This window comes from Thunnus thynnus, chromosome 20, assembly GCF_963924715.1.
Source record: "Thunnus thynnus chromosome 20, fThuThy2.1, whole genome shotgun sequence".
NCBI lineage: Eukaryota > Metazoa > Chordata > Actinopteri > Scombriformes > Scombridae > Thunnus > Thunnus thynnus.
In genome coordinates this window covers 28,055,926-28,072,480 of record NC_089536.1, presented here as the reverse complement: position 1 = coordinate 28,072,480, position 16,555 = coordinate 28,055,926, and the positions used below count along the sequence as shown (strand labels likewise).

Genomic DNA, 16,555 nt, shown 5'->3' with positions numbered 1-16,555 from the left:
CTTTTAATATTATGATTTTTTTCTAGTAATATTATGACATTATAACTTAATTCCCAAACTCTGACAGAGGATTATAAATCAGCTTGCTATGTAGAACACAAGACATAATTTAGTGATTATCTCTGATGGTCCCTCTCTTAAAAGCTTTAACACCTTGTGCAACAAAACACTGGATTAGTAATTTGTGCAGTGTTGTCAACTTAGCAACTTTCTTGCTAGATTTGGTGACTTTTAAGATCGTTTTAGCAACCTTTTTTCCAAAAAAGCACCTAACAACAAATACAGCAACATTTTGGGCGAGACTTAACTCATCTCCTTGAAAGGAATCACCAATATTTCTCAGTGAACGCAATTGTGGCTGTGGCTCTCTGGACTGACTGTGTTCAGTAGATGGGACAGAGCAGTAGCACCTTCAGCTAACCAATCATCAGCCAGACAGAGACTTGAATGAGCTGGGAATGTGTGCAAAGCCACATGTACCTAACAACCACTCACTGATCTGCACTGTTTGATCAGGGAACTCCTTCACCTTTGTTTTTATTCTAAAACAATTTAACTTGTCTTGACTATTTAAGTTGTTTTTTTTTTGTTTTTCTTCCCCAATTTTCAATAGAATTTAGTCCAGTGTGTTTTTTTCAAGTTTGACTCCATTTTCTTCACTTTCATTTCTAAATAATCTTTAATATATGTGGTTACATCATGACATCACATATATGCAAATTCGCATGACGTCATTTGGCGACTTTTCAAGGAGGCTTTAGCTACTTCACTGAAAATAGTTGGTAACACTGTGTGTGTTGTAAAACCAGCTTTATTAGTTTCAGCTACACAGTAGGGAAGGGAGTCATGGCAGACTAGTAGGGTGTAACGGTATGTGTATTTCTCCCGAACTGTTTGGTAACAGATTTGGTACATGACTTTCCTCGGATCGGTATGCTCCATTACACAAACAATTACTGCCAAAATAGTTTAATAATCCATTTACTCCAACATGCAGAATAATAATTCCAGAGTGCAATTTCCACCAGGAATGTTTGGCAGCGCACCACTTAGCAGTAGTATGCTCATGGATGTATGCTAGCTGGCTTAGCCAAGGTAGCCTGTTACCTTGTAGTGTCGCCGTCAGAAGTCAGTGTAGTGCAGTCAGAATGACAAATGAGAGACCCCTAACACTGACCAAGTGCAACACTATTATTAAAATATGTGCCATTATCTTTGTAGTGAAACAATATTGAATCTCCCCATCCCCCTCCTCTCTCTGTGATGGTCAGTTTTTCTCTCCGCCTTTGAGTGAAGCCATTCAGAACAACTATAAACACATCTGATTTCTGACATGGTCAGACAGCATGTCATGAGAACCAGTTCTGAGAGAGAAAAATGTAGTTAAAAAGTATGAAAGTAGAAGCAGTGGTTTGGGCCCTCTGATATATAATATTATATGACATCATTAGATTATTAATACTGAAGCATCAGTGTGTAAGCAGCATGTTACTGTTGGAGCTGCTGGAGGTGGAGCCATTTTCAACTACTTTATACACAGACCACAAATCAGCATAAAACAGCTGTCAGCAGGTGGCCTGACTCCTTGCAAGAAACAGAAAGGTTGGTTTCCTTTTGCAGCACAACTAACCTGTTTCAGTAATAGTTATGACCAATGAGTCATTGTTGGATATTTACATTTTTCAAAATTAAAGACCAAAATGTTATTTTCTACCTTCCATTTTTTTTCTGCTGTACCAAAAATGTACCGAACCATGACCCCAAGACCAAGGTACATACCAAACAGTGAATTTTTTGTACTATTACACCCCTACTGACTAGAGCTCCCTCCTCTCTCAGTGTTTAGTGGCAGTCTAAGGGACTGTTCATCATTTATGAGAGAGAGGGGGGTGGTGCAAAACGGGGGAGGCATGTCAAATAATAAGCACCGGGGAAGGACCTAGGTTACTTATTTTGCCTTAGGGGAGGGACATGTAACTTTGAATGGTAGTATTTTGTATTTATTTTAAATATGTTTTTCTTTTCTTTTTTCCTTTTCGGGAGTCAAAACATTTCTGAGGAAATAAACCATTCAAACCTGCCTTTTCAGTTTGTGTTGGAATGTGAGGGGTTAAATGAAAGAAGCCCCTTTTGTCATCAGAATTTTGCGACTCCACAGTTGCTGGGAAGAAAATGCTGCATTCAGCTCTGTGATTGGTGGCCCAGCTATAATTCTACAGAGGCCAAGTAATTCAAATTACAGTAAAATTCACCAATCATTATCATATCTTCCCTCTTAATTGGTGGGCTTTGTTGTCACTACTTTATGACAAGTTCAGCCCACTGTGCGCTGTGAATGGTTCTGGATTATTACCAAGTTACCAAGCTGGTACACCTGTGGTTCCCTGAGTAGGCAGAGTCTGCACACCATTTGACAGTCATCATAGCCAGAATATATGCCAGGTATGCCATGTCACCAAATTTCAGTGGTGAGAGCTGCGTTTACATCACCACAACTACATGGCCGATACAAACACAAACAAGTTAAGAGAGATTGCTAACAGAGAACTGATGAATGTCAGGCTTACATAAATTCATATTGTCAAAAATTATGTCCATGCTGGCAACTATTTGTCAGCTAGGAAAGCTACCATGGCTTTTGCCCTGTAGGCCAACATTGTTGTTTGTTTTGTCAGCTGACAATTACATGGTTGCTACCGCTAGCTGACAGATTACACTCCATTTAAACAGTTTTCCAGCCTTCGCCGTTACCGTCGTACTGAAATGGCAGACACAATCACAAGCTAGCAGCTAGCAGAGAAAAAAACAGATAAACAAGCTGGGAGTAACCATGGCTAGTGAGGATTATCCATGCCTTTTTCAAGATTAACTTTTACTGAAAGGTTGGAGTTAATTGACAAAGGAAGACCTATACCAGATCTAATTTGGTGTGGAAAACCAAGGCTTTTTTCAACTCCAGGATTTCGTTTTCAAGTAAATTTCATTAATGTGATCATCAAAAGGTAAGTTTCTGAAATCTAACAACAGCCACTGAGCCAACTGATATTATTTTTGACTGTTTATTTGGGAAAATGGTTATTAATATGCTAATGTTACTAATATTGACAGTGTGTGTGTGTGTGTGTGTGTGTGTGTAGGCTTATTAAATTTTGTTGGTTTTCTGTGGCAGGAGGGGTGGCTGTCATGCACCTTTATTCTGCTGAAGGGCACACACAGCTTGTGTGATGATGCAATTATCTGTAAGGAGGATTTGCATTTTGCTTAAGAAATTTGCTGTTTGTTTTGGTGATCTCTTGCTCTCTCTATGCTGTTTGCTCATTGCATTAGCTGGACCAAGTTTACGTCTTATTTTTATTTCAGAACTTGAATTGTCACAGGTACACTTCTGCAATACTATAAGAGGGGATGCAGTAAGTTGGGCTGGTAGTTTGCTTTTTCTCCCAACGAGGGGAGGGGGGGGTCAGAGGGTCATGGTTTAAGAGTCACGGTTCGCTATTAAATGTAAAGGTTGGAAAAGGTCAGTCTTTGCTTTATGGTAGAGGGAGGGTCATGCATTTTCCCCCAGTCACTCAGAGAGGCTCAAGGAAAAATATTTGTAGCTCCGGAGAGGGTCCAAATAAAAAACAAACAAGCAAACAAAGTCACACCCCAGCCACGAACAGTCCCTGATCAATGTTCACAACCTGAAAGTGAGATTAGCAGCATAATATAAGAATAATTAATTCTGAGTACCTGACATATTTAATTAACAGCTATATCTTCTGCACTTCAGGAGCTACTTACTCTAAATGCTGAAGGTCCTGATTAAAAACCCATCATAACTGATCAGACTGAAATGCTGATACAAATCAAAGAGCAAAAGTGGGGGAAAAAAATGAAGATTCTTAAATTGATGGGAATGCAGAATGCCAGTGTCTTGCAACTGACATGCCTAAATGGATTGCATCCATTAATTTCATCATGTCAAAATGTTGTGAAAATGAACTGTTGCCCATGCTTCTCCACCCAGTAAAATGCATAAGAGGCATGTACAAATAGTTAATAGTGCTAATAGTGAATTGTTGTAAACAAACTAAAACATAAATTGTATGTAACTGATTCGCCAAACTAGCCACGTATCTTAGAATTTGGCAAATTATGGTAAACTTACTGGCTGAGATGGCAGCCCTTCCTCCCTCTACCAGCAGTACCTCCCAGGCAATAGGGGGGTATTCAGGCAGCTACGCAGCCCTCCCATTCATTTGAATAGGGGGAATTGGGGGTCAACTTTTGCCACAACGCAACCCGATGTCATTCAGCAAGGAGCTGCATTGGCCAACAGTTGATAACTTTCCAGAGTTGTAAAATCATGTCTGTCAGTATTACAAACCAATGTGCGGTGTTTTGGCATCTGATGAGCCTTGAAATGAAATGATCTGTAGCTCCAATTCGACTTCCTGGATCATATTTCGTTGTCTCACCGGTACCTCAAACACACCCCCACCACTGCAGACCCCTGCACTGTTTTTACGAAGGGCTGTTGGGCTGCTGAACGGTCTGATGAAGCAGGCCTAAGAGGGAGGGGTACTGAACAGGATGAATGACTGATGCTGACAGATTTTCACTCAGTCTTTTGTCAGAATATTATTTATTTTATTTAGATTTCCAGGAAGATATTAAGTTTATGTAATGATGTTGTTGTAAACATTTTTGTTGCTATTCGATAAACAGTATTGTAAATATTTTTTAATTAAAAAACATTTTAAATAATAAAAAAAAAGTGTATCAATAGTATTGTAGTATCAATAAAGTCCTATCAATACCCATCGCTAGTCAAGAAGTTGTGATATGTGTCAAAACTAGCTAGGAAGGACTGTAAACAGAACCACGTTCACATGCATTCACAGTGCCTTACAATGAACTACTCTGTGGAGACTGAAAACATGATTGCTGTTATTAGTCTCTGGAACGGTTCTAAACAAACTAGAGCAGTTACCCACCCAAAACCCCATAGAAACTGTGTCTGCCTCCTGACCACTTAAATCAATTAAATCTACAGCAAACAGAAGAGGAGTTATACCTAAAAGTCTAATAAAAATTAACACCACCACTACAACAGTAACACAAAATAGGAGGAATTAAAGCTGCAAGCAGTGATGATCGGGCCCTCGCTCCTACGCACGTCGGGGTGTGCCGCAGTCGAACTGCTGTTATTGCAGAGCAACAGGATACAGGAATACATTTACCAGAGGGCACCTGACATGGATATACATTTTCATGAATATTGCATGTAGGAGATAACTAATAGCTTCCTGTGCCCACTATGTGGCACTAGAGAACACCCACTAATTATATGTCATGTTGCTGTATATTATGTGTAGACCACACCATATAATTTTGATGTAAATTGGATGACATGTGTCACGTAAGGCCGACTTCCTGTTGTCAGTGGTTGGCGCTATGACTATGACTCAATATTAACATGTAGATGTGTTCAGGCCTGACCTCCTATCAAACGTGAGAAATTTGGGGCAGATTGGACAATGTAAAGCTGAGTTACAACAACATCCTGTTTAATGCCCCAAACATGTTTTGGGAAAAAGTGACCGGCACGCCACACCAAGGGCATTCCATTAAAACTAAAATGTAAGGGGGCACAATTCAGGAAATCTCACGATTCGATTCCGATTTTTGGGATCACAATTCCATTCACAATCGATTCGTGATTCAAAAGGATTCGCGATTCAAAATAGATTTGATTCTTGATTCAAAATCAATTCTCAATACATTGATTGATTTCATTCAAGATTGATGTTTTGAGTAAGTCTTTCCATTTGACTGCAGTAGACACTTTTAGGGGTCTCAAATAAAAAAGATCACACTAAATCAAATGTAAACATTTGCTACTCAATATCAACCCTGAGTAAGATTTCTTTTCCTTTAGTCCACTCAGTCAATAGGAAACCAAGGCGGCCCTAAGACAAAGACTGAAATGAATACTACACAGAAATAAAAATGATTGCAAAGATAAACTGCTAAGTGCAAAACTTCAAATAATAACTTAAATTCGTACTTTAAATAACAAAATCAAATTTGATGAAAACTGTGATCAAAATTGATCAAATTGGTCAAATTGTTCACTGTAAGCGGATGATTATAACCAATTGTTTCTTTTTCTTAATTTCTCATGCAGAGAACTATCTAATTGACATTTGTATATTTGTTACATGAATATAAAGAAATGATATGGCCAGTTTCACTATTTACTGAATTTTATTGACTGTTTCAAAATACAGAACAGCTCTTTCAACGCTTCTTTCACTGCTGCATCTCGGTGGCTTGTTTTTAGCAATTTGTCATAAGCTTCAAGGAGACTGCGTTTTTCATTGAGATAAAATGACTTTCTCATTCCCGTCTTCAGGTAACCAGCTGGCAGGCTGACGAGTTGTGCGTTGTGTATTAAGCTGCGGGGGTGGGGGCCACAGCAAGAAAGTTGAACCAGAACCAGAGCCATGGACACTTATAAAAGACTATATATATATATATATATATATATATATGTAACAGACAAGTTAAATGTTTTGACTGTTTAAGAATAAAGCCAGCACAATTAAGTAGAAACCTGATCCTTGTAGGTAGAATGGAGAAGTCATATTAAGAAGGATTGGTGATGTAATGATTTCCTAAACAAGTATATTATATTTCCTTTGCTTATTGTCTGTAACCTCTTGTGTACTGTCTTTGTGTTGTGTATGTGTGTTGTGTATATTGGGTCTGTTTTTGTTTTTGTCCTTCTTTTCTTTCGTAATTAAAAATCTAAATTAAAAAAAAAAAAAAGCTGCGGGGGTGGGGGCCGCAGCGAGAAAGTTGAACCAGAACCAACTTTTGGAGAAACGCAACCTGTAACGCTGTACAACCTGCCATGACGGAAGACAAAAACATTACTAGAAAGAGGGGAGGACATTCTCTTTGTTTGACAATATTAAAAGTAAAGTTAGGCTTTCCTGACGGCTTCCCCACTCATTTAAAAAAAAAAAAAAAGCGGGTGGATCAGATCAATAAAACGTTATTTTCTGATTTTTTCACAGCGGTTACAAATAAATAAGCCCACGAGCGCAAAAGCCTGTGGAGGTGCGCTGCAATGCCTGGTAATGGTATTGTCTTGTCAAGCTCCTTCTTCCCTTCGAGATAGGAAAATCCAAAATATGTCCAAATGATTGCCTTCACTGCTGAAGGGCAGCTTGTATTCGTTTTTCTGTCAGGTACTCCATGGCTCGCGGCCTCTCCATGACACACACTTCACTTCCTTCTTGCCACCGGAGTTGGGTCCGTGCGAAAACCTGCGCAGCCTCATTGCGCCATCTATGGGATTTAGTGAGCTAACTCATGTCAGGAAAAAATGGAAAACAGTGTTGTGGCAAGACTGAAAAATGTGAATCGATTCTTGGAATTTCTGAATCGGCAGAGGCAGAATTGCGATTCTTATCTGAATCGATTTTTTTGCATACCCCTACTAAAAAGCTTCGCAATTTAGTATCACAAAGGTGTTTAGATGTAACGTAACAAATTTGAAGTTGCTCGGGTTAAATCTATAGGAGGAGTTTGTTAAAATACAACACCTGTTACCCATTGGGCCCCTGGCACTTTTGTGCTTGGACCCTCATAAATGCAGACTCTTAAACATTAGATCTCTGTTATCTAAAGGTGTATAGTAAAAAATCTAATATCGGATTATCATATTGATTTTTCTGTCTTACTGAAACTTGGCTGTGCCATGAAGAATATGTTAGCTTAAATGAATCCACCCCCCCCCCCCCTCCACGTCATATTAATTCAGTGAAAACCGCTTATAATGATCACAGTTACAGTGATCAACCAGTTATATGGATCAAAAAGGTCAGGACAGAATTGTTCCTATGCAAATGCTGTGTCCATTTTCGGTCTTGATACATGTATGCACCATGATACATGTATGATATGTACTTAGCAGCTGCAGCACCATTATCAGGCACTGCGGTACCCCTCCATAGGTTTGAAACCATTAGAAAATAACGTTTTATTCCTGTCATTCACTGGCTTTCCTGCTGCCACTGCTTGCTCTACTCATCCACTCTCTAGTTCGCTCGACCACTGCTTCTCTCTCTCTCTCTCTCTCTCGTCTTCTTTAAAATAAGTCTTGCTTAATCGGGCAGAATAATCTTTAAGCAAATAGGAAGGCCTTCTGTAATGCCAGGACCTTCTCATTATAATAATGGAGTCATAACTCCAGTGATCTATGTATTCCTATAACTCTCAGTAGTAACAACTTCATTAAATGATAAAATCCTAACTATTACAGACAAAATTCATCACCTCCTGCCTTCAACCAGCACTGTTTTATCCTCAAACACAGGAACCTTTGAAACAGCTGTAAAACTTGATATAGATTAAGACTGTTTTTCTCCAATCGTCCTTATCAAACAACTTTAACGATTTCTGCATGTAAACCATGGCCCTGTCTTTTAGACCCCATCCCCACTAGGCTGCTTAAAGAAGTTTTACCCTTAGTTACCACTTCTTTCCTTGATATGATCCATCTGCCTTTGTCAACGGGCTATGTATCACAGTCCTTTAAAAGTAGCTGTAATTAAACCGCTTCTTAAAAAGCCTACTCTTGGTCCAGGTGTTTTAGCCAATTATAGGCCTATGTCTAACCTTCCCTTTCTTCCCAAGATCCTTCAGAAAGCAGTCGCCAATCAGTTGTCTGACCTTCTACATAATAATAGTTTGTTTGAGGATTTTCAGTCAGGATTTAGAGCGCATCATAGCACAGAGACAGCACTGATGAAAGTTACAAATGACCTCCTAATTTCATCGGACAAAGGACTTGCATGACTTGCAATTTTCTGCTACTAAACTCTGACAAACCTGAAATTAATGTGCTTGGCCCTTAACACCTCAGAAACACATTATCCAATGATAAAGCGACTCGAGATGCCATTGCCCTGGCCTCCAGAACCATCGTCTGGGAGTCAAAAAGACGCAGAAGAACTAGCCCACGCATTTGTTACTTCTAAGCTGGATTATTGCATTTCCTTATTATCAGGCTGCCCCAACAAGTCTCTCAAAACTCTCCAGTTGGTCCAGAATGCAGCTGCACCTGAAAACTTATTTTTTAATTCACTGATGCTTAGGCCCAGCAGGGTGGTCAACTTGAAATACACTGGTGGAAACCCTGCAAGTTATCTCTGATATGTTCATAACGCAACACTGTCAAAACACACCTGGGTTGTCAAGGTTAGCTGTATATAGCTGCATGCTATTTGCTATTAACTGACACAACAGATAGAATCTAATTCTGGGAAATACTGTAAGTGCACTAACGTGTACTGTTTTTATACCTGGGCTGTCAGACATACCAGTAAGTCGACAATTGTGCAGCTGTTTTAAGGCCACGTCATAATGTCATATCAATTGTATGACACTAAGATAGCCTTACTAAATACAATTTAGTAAGACTACCTTAATATAATTGGTCCAGTTGACTCCATTTCTAATAGCACATGCATGCAAAGGGCCCTGTGTGAGAGGAGCCATTTTTACAGTGTTACCAACTTAGCTACTTTGTCACTAGATTTAGCGACTTTTCAGACCCTTTTATTTACCTTTTTTCTTCTTCAAAAAAGTAGCTTGCAACATATCAAGCGACTTTTTGACTCCTCTCCTTGAACGGAGTTGCCAGTATTGCTCAGTGAATGAGCGCTAGTGTGGCTGTCTGGATTGATTGTTCAGTGGGTGGGACAGAGCAGCAGCACGTTCAGTGGACCAATCATCAGCCCGACAGAGTTGTGAATGAGCTGTAAATGTGTGTACTTACTGACCAATCATTGATCCTCACTGTTTTTATTCTAAATGATTTAACTTTACTAAGTTTGATTTTGTTTTGTCAAAATAGATAGTTAACAATAATGAATATATTCCAGTGCATGATCATCTCTCTATTCATGATACTTCAGTTACAAAGTCGATACAACAGCTGGCATAAATAATATTAAAATTAGAGGTAAATTTAAATGCACATTGAGGAGCTGCTAAAGAAAATAGCTGATGATATAGCTAGTTACAGTCAGTTTAGTTTAACTTAATTTTCTTTTGATTTTTAAGTCTTGTATGTATGTAATTACATCATGACGTCATAGACAAGCAAATTAGCACGTGACATCATCTAGAGACATCTAGCTACTTTTCCTGCAGGCTTTAATACTTCTCACTGAAAATAGTTGGCAAAAGTGTCTTTTTATGAGACTATGGCCTTTTGGCCGATAAAGGGGGAGGGGTGAGCTTTTGGTTTCTCGACCATTTGAATTTGCTAGCCGTGTTAACTTGGCTACTGGCAAACAACTGCAATTTTAGGCTGGGTCTGCCTCGATTCAGCTCTGTTCTGGGCACCCAAAAAATCTGCTTAATAACGTTACAGACTAATCTAACCACTAAACCTTTATAAAGATGAATCTAGGACAGCAAAACCAGCTAACGCTAAATTCAACTGGTTTTGTATCATATTAACATTTAAACAAACTACACAAGTGTCTTACGTTTCCTGTAATGCCTGCAATTAACACAATTCGGTCAAGGTATTTCAGCTCACTCCTCACATTGTCTGGCCATATCTTTTAAGCAGACAGCTCTTGGTAACTTAATTTGGCATAACAGAGGTAAGGAAAAGTAACAGTTAGGTAGCTAATGTTAGCTAACGTCAGCTGCGGTAACCACAAACATGACATGAGCTTACGGATGTCATTTCGACTCGATTGAAATATTTTAAAAGGTTGCTAATAAGGGGTTGGTAACAACTGATTGCTGTGAAGTGAACACGCGGGCAAGTGGAAGATAACATGTTTTACTCACCTAAATAGATGTCCCCGAAAGAGCCACTTCCGATTTTTCTGCCCAGTCTGTATCGGTTCCCCACTCTCAGTTCCATTTCGCGATGGGCTAACGTTATGTCTAATTCTTCGTTTGGACCTTGTTAACGTTGGTTGCCCCGAATGTTCAGCTTTTTGCCTTTTCTCCACGTTACCTCCGCAAATATTCCAAGTTCCTTAATTGGTTTATGATCCCCTTAATTCACTCTCCACCTTCCCCCAGAATTCCTGATTTCAGTTCCTTCTGTAGAGATCCAAATTTCACCATCCCATTTGTATCTTTCTAGGCAGCGAAGACCTGTAATTTAGATATCGACAAATAGTGTCAAACGCGTACTTTATGTTCTTCGTATTTTGGGGGTCATTATTGCCCCAAAACAGAAGGATTAAGATGGATATTAGACTTCACTCCAAATCGTACACAGCTTCACTCCTCGGATTTTTTTCCGCCACCGTGAAAGCTGTTATTTGCAACTGACGTCACTTCCCCTAGCAACAACAGGCAAATATGGAAAAAAAATATTCCGTATACGACAGTATAACCTATGTCAACCAAAAGTTTGTCTTTTAAAAATTAGGCTATGCCATTCACATACAGTTACTTGCATATGGGAAATTCGAATAAGTCAGATTTACAATTTAACGCTCTCATTACATAACACTGTGGCTGCTATAACACAATACATCAGGACTCTTATGCTTGGTGAATTTACTGTTGTATTTTACATACTGTTGGCATTAGCAGTAAAATGGCAGTATATTACCAAATCTCCCTAACTTCAATATAAAATACAAAATGTATGTTCAATTTGTGACAGTTTCTTTAATCATCCGGGCATTATAATAGCCCACATAACTTTTGTCCTAATAAAACAAGACAACATTAGCCTAAGTAACACAATCTGAAAAGGCTTATCAGAGCTATACTGATCATGATGTTAAGGGACAAAGTCCCCAGACATACTAATAACACTATTACAACATTCATAATCCACAGCATTTACACACACTCCCTCAGCTCAATGTCTATGAGAAAAAAATACCTGTAACAAAAAATGTACTGTCTGTTGTTGGGCATAACTTAACTAGCATAACTTAATTCAGTATTAGCTGTGAATTTGTTGTTTTCAGGAATTAAAATGACTGGAAAATGACTGATGATTGACTTCATATTATCCATTTAGTGTGATTAATAATTAGGTACTCATTTCATTTTTATATGCTTAAATTCTGTTTAGAATTGCATATCAAGCCAGACAGGAAAATATAGATCCTAAAATCCTTATTCTGTGTACATAAAGTAATGAGAAATCATAATAACTACAAATATATCAATGAACCATGGAAACATATATTGTATCTGCTCAGCTTTCACAGGTAAGGACAAGACATAAGTGAGAAATTGTATAAACTAGTTCAGTACCCATTCAAAACGTGCCTGTTCAGAATGGGCCAATTGCTTAGCCTCCAGCCCCTACTTCACTGCATAAAAAATTAATACAGTTGATGTGAGGAGTGAATGTTCATATACACCAATATCATGAAAGAAACTAACATTCTATTATACACAGATGTTATAAATAATAAGTACTATGATAGTAAATAAACGTTCTTTTCTCATTTCAAGTAGTCTAAAAAAAAGGCTGCATTTAAAAATAAAATAATGTGCATCCTAAAATAAAGTGGGTCGATCATATTGGGCTCTTAGATCGTTCCGATTTGAGTGGGTATGTCTAGTCAGGATGCCTTCTGTTGCTCCTCTGTAAAGGTTAACAAGAACTAGTGATGGGAATTTTGCCTTCTTAAATTTCCTTAAGAAGTACAGTCAGTTTCCTTAAGAAGTATAGTCAGAGATTCTTTCCTTTAATAGAGAGATGTCAATATGAGTTCAGTATGAACAAATTTGATATGGGCACAAGTAAAATAATAAGTTTAACCTACAGCATGCACACATAATGTGCAAATATTTTCACATTGACATATGTCTATATGTACAGAGTGTGCAGGATAATAACTGAATTCAGATAACAAGGACAGACAGACAGAGAGGAGGTCCTACTCTTAACCAAATTAAGTCAGTCCCAGCTCTGTAGCCACACCCACTGATTGGTATTTTTCTGATTGGCTGCATACAGACGAGCCACTCAGATTTTTTCTCATTGGTCATCCATTGGCCAATAAGCATAGCCCTAAGGCAGCTCACATGGCAGACCTGTTGTTCTACAAATTGGATAACGGGGTGGTACATGTGTACCAATGCTCTTCATGGAGTCTGCATGCTGCATTCACATCCTGTAGGAATAATGACTTCACAGTTTAAGACAACCTAATTATGTTAAAAATATTGGAAACAATTCAACACCAGGAATAAAGCTTCTGGTGAAAATACTTTGAGTGAAATATAAATTAATATAAACAGCAAACCAAACAATTTCACTAATTATTCATGTAATGCATTGGAATTAATGAGGGTTTTGATGACAAAGCTAATGTAGTTATGAAGAATGACCAAGGAATCTGTCTGTCTATCTTTGTCAGACCAGTAAATGAACTCAATTCAGTTTTATTAATTTATATAGCACCAAATCATAACAAAGGTTATCTCATGGCACTTTTCAAATAGAGCAGGTCAAGACCATACTCTTTCATTTACAGAGACCCAACATTCCCCCATGAGCAAGCACTTTGTGACAGCGGCAAGGAACAACTCCCCTTTAATGGGAAGAAACCTCAAGCAGAGCAGCCATCTGCCTTAACCGGTTGGGTTGAGAGAGGAAGAAGACGGGAGAGGGAGAGGGGAGAGAGACACACAGAGAAGCATAATAACAACAATAATAACAATAACAATGATAGTAATAATAGAGATATGACTAGTAATAATAATAGCAAGCATGGGAGTTCAGGACATCCACAGGACCACACTGTCCATAATCTGGATTCTGGATTTTACAGGAAGCCAATGCAGGGGGTCGAGGTCCCTCATCCTGTGAGATGAGAAAGCACAAAAACTCCGGGGAAGAAGCAAAGTTAGTAACATGCATTAATGGTACATGAATGCATAAAGATAGAGAGGAGGAGGAGGAGAAGGAGGAGAGAGGAGCTCAGTCCATCATGGAAAATCCACCAGCAGTCTAGACCAATAGCAGCATAACTAAGGGCTGGCCCTAGGCAAGCCTAGCCAGCCATAATTATAAACTTTATCAAAAAGGAAAGTTTTAAGCCCACTCTTAAACATAGAGAGGCCTTGTCTCTCATTCTACTTTTGGAGACTGTAGGAACCACAAGTAAGCCTGCATTCTGGAAGCGCAGTGTTCTAGTGGGATATGGGGTACTATAAGCTCTTTAAGATATGATGGTGCCTGACCATTAAAGGCTTTGTAGGTGAGATGAAGGATTTTAAATTCTATTCTAGATTTTACAGGGAGCCAATGCAGTGAAGCTAAAATGGAAGAAATATGATCTCTCTTCCTAGTTGTTGTCAGTACACATGCAGCTGCATTCTGGACCAGCTGGAGAGTCTTTAGAGACTTGTTAGGGCAGCCTGATAATAAGGAATTATGATAATCCAGCCTAGAAGTAACAAATGCGTGGACTAGTTTTTCTGCATCTTTTTGAGACAGGATGTGTATGATTTCTGCAATATTATGTAGGTGAAAAAAGACAGTCCTTGAAATTTGTTTTATGTGGGAGTTAAAGGACATATCCTGATCAAAGATAACCAGATTCCTTACCGTAGTGCTGGAGGCCAGGGTAATGCCATCCAGAATAGCTACATCATTAGATAATGTATTTCTAAGGTGTTTAGGGCCAAGCACGATAACTTTGGTTTTGTCTGAGTTTTGTAGCAGAAAATTGAATGAATGAAATAAACAATAAAGGTATACCAACTTTTTCATAAACCCTCAGCTCTGTCATGAATCGTATTTTTTGAGACCAATTCCAAACTGCATGCTTGTTATAATTTGTCTGAAGGTTGGAACACACATTCTGCTTCAACTTAGTGCAGAGCAGAGCAGAGGCTTAATTATCTTACTCTTTTCTTACTCTCACATTACAGCCAGAAAGAATTAAGAGAGAAGCAACATCATCATAATTGTCGAAATTGGTGGGTCCTAAAAGGGGCACTTTGAGCTTCTCTCACAGGCCTTACCTGATCACCATCCTTAAATTATTAGTTGATTCACGTATCAGATTGTGGAGAGACAATAGATGTGGCTGGTACTAAACACTGCAGCAGGGAAGCCTGACCCAATTACTACAAACTGTAAGCCTTTAGGCCAAAGCTACAATAGTAGTCTGTAGTAATAGGGCCAAGCTTATTACTACCATTACAAGATGCCTGGTGACACCAAGATTATGAATGCAAAAATAATCTTGTGATATTTCATACTGATCATTTTTTACAGAGGTCATTCTTTGCCTTTCAGATTTGTCATTTTGTCAACTTGTGGGCATGGACATAATTAAAATAGTAAGTGTGTATAGCACAAGCACAAAATGTGGGAACATTTTTGCATTAACATGTCTACAGCATGTGCAGGATAATATCAATTTAGATAACAAGAACAGATACAAAAACTAGTAATTCTAAAATATATAAGATATTAGACACTATAATTCAATTTTACAGATTGAATAGATTGAAGGTCCGAGCAAGTTGTGTTCAATGAACAGGTAGAATAATGTATACATTACATAAAAGCAAATTATGCAGGTAGTACAAAAAAGAATAGGGTAGGGATTTACCATTTTTGCATTAAAATGTCTACAGCGTGTGCAGGATAATATCAATTTAGATAACAAGGACAGATACAAAAACTAGTAACACTAAAATATATAAGACATTAGACACTAGAATTCAATTTAACAGATTGAATAGATTGAAGGTCCGAGCAAGTTGTGTTCAATGAACAGGTAGAATAATTTATATATTACATAAAAGCAAATTATGCAGGTAGTGCAAAAAAGAACAGGGTAGGGATTTACCAGCGGAATCCTGATTATTCAGGAATTTTAAATCTTGGAACAGTCATCCACAAGTAACAATTCACTGATGCTGTGATTTACATCTGCATGGTGACATCTAGTGGATGTTTGAAAAAGTGCAGTAAATTGGTCCAGCAGAAAATTTGCAACTTAAGCGCTTGCTTTTCCAAGTAAGATACAGTCAGTGTCACCATGGACTACAGATATCTAATGACACTGTAGTGAATATTGGAGTGAATATATATATGATATGGACTATCAAACAATCAGCCGCTACTCTTCTGTTCTTGGGAACATTAGGGACTGACATTAGAACTTACCTTCTAATGGAGATTTATCAATAATATTCACACAATATACATACATAGAGATGTGTACTGGCAAAGCATTGCAAAATGGGATTTTGGCTACAATAATCAAGCCTATTGGGATGTAATGTACGTAATCGGGATGTATCCTAAGTTTAGGATAAAATACTGATGCAATTCTCAGTTTTAATTCTGTTACCTTTAAGGATTCAAATGTACTAAGACTAATGGTAAATACAAGTGGTGTGGAGTGATCAGTGGCTGGACCAAATGAAAATATAAGGAGGGTGTAGATTTCTGTGGTCAACATACAATAGAACATTTAAGTAGAGGTAACTGACAGAACTATCACAATTCCTATGATTAAATTTGGGTGTT

General features: G+C 38.3%; 1 protein-coding gene across 9 annotated transcripts in view; it reads right to left on the bottom strand.

Annotated features, from left to right (window-relative positions):
- csnk1db (casein kinase 1, delta b) overlaps window positions 1–11,358 on the bottom strand; it is a 36,406-nt gene extending 25,048 nt beyond the window's left edge. For all 9 annotated transcript variants that reach the window (XR_010924927.1, XR_010924924.1, XR_010924925.1 and 6 more), the window contains exon 1: window positions 10,867–11,358. Coding sequence is in view for 3 of the 9 variants with exons in the window: in XM_067576578.1 (XP_067432679.1) it covers window positions 10,867–10,942 (76 nt within the window). In the remaining 6 variants the exon portion in view is untranslated. The remainder of the gene's footprint in view (window positions 1–10,866) is intronic.
- Between the last annotated feature and the right edge of the window lie 5,197 nt (window positions 11,359–16,555).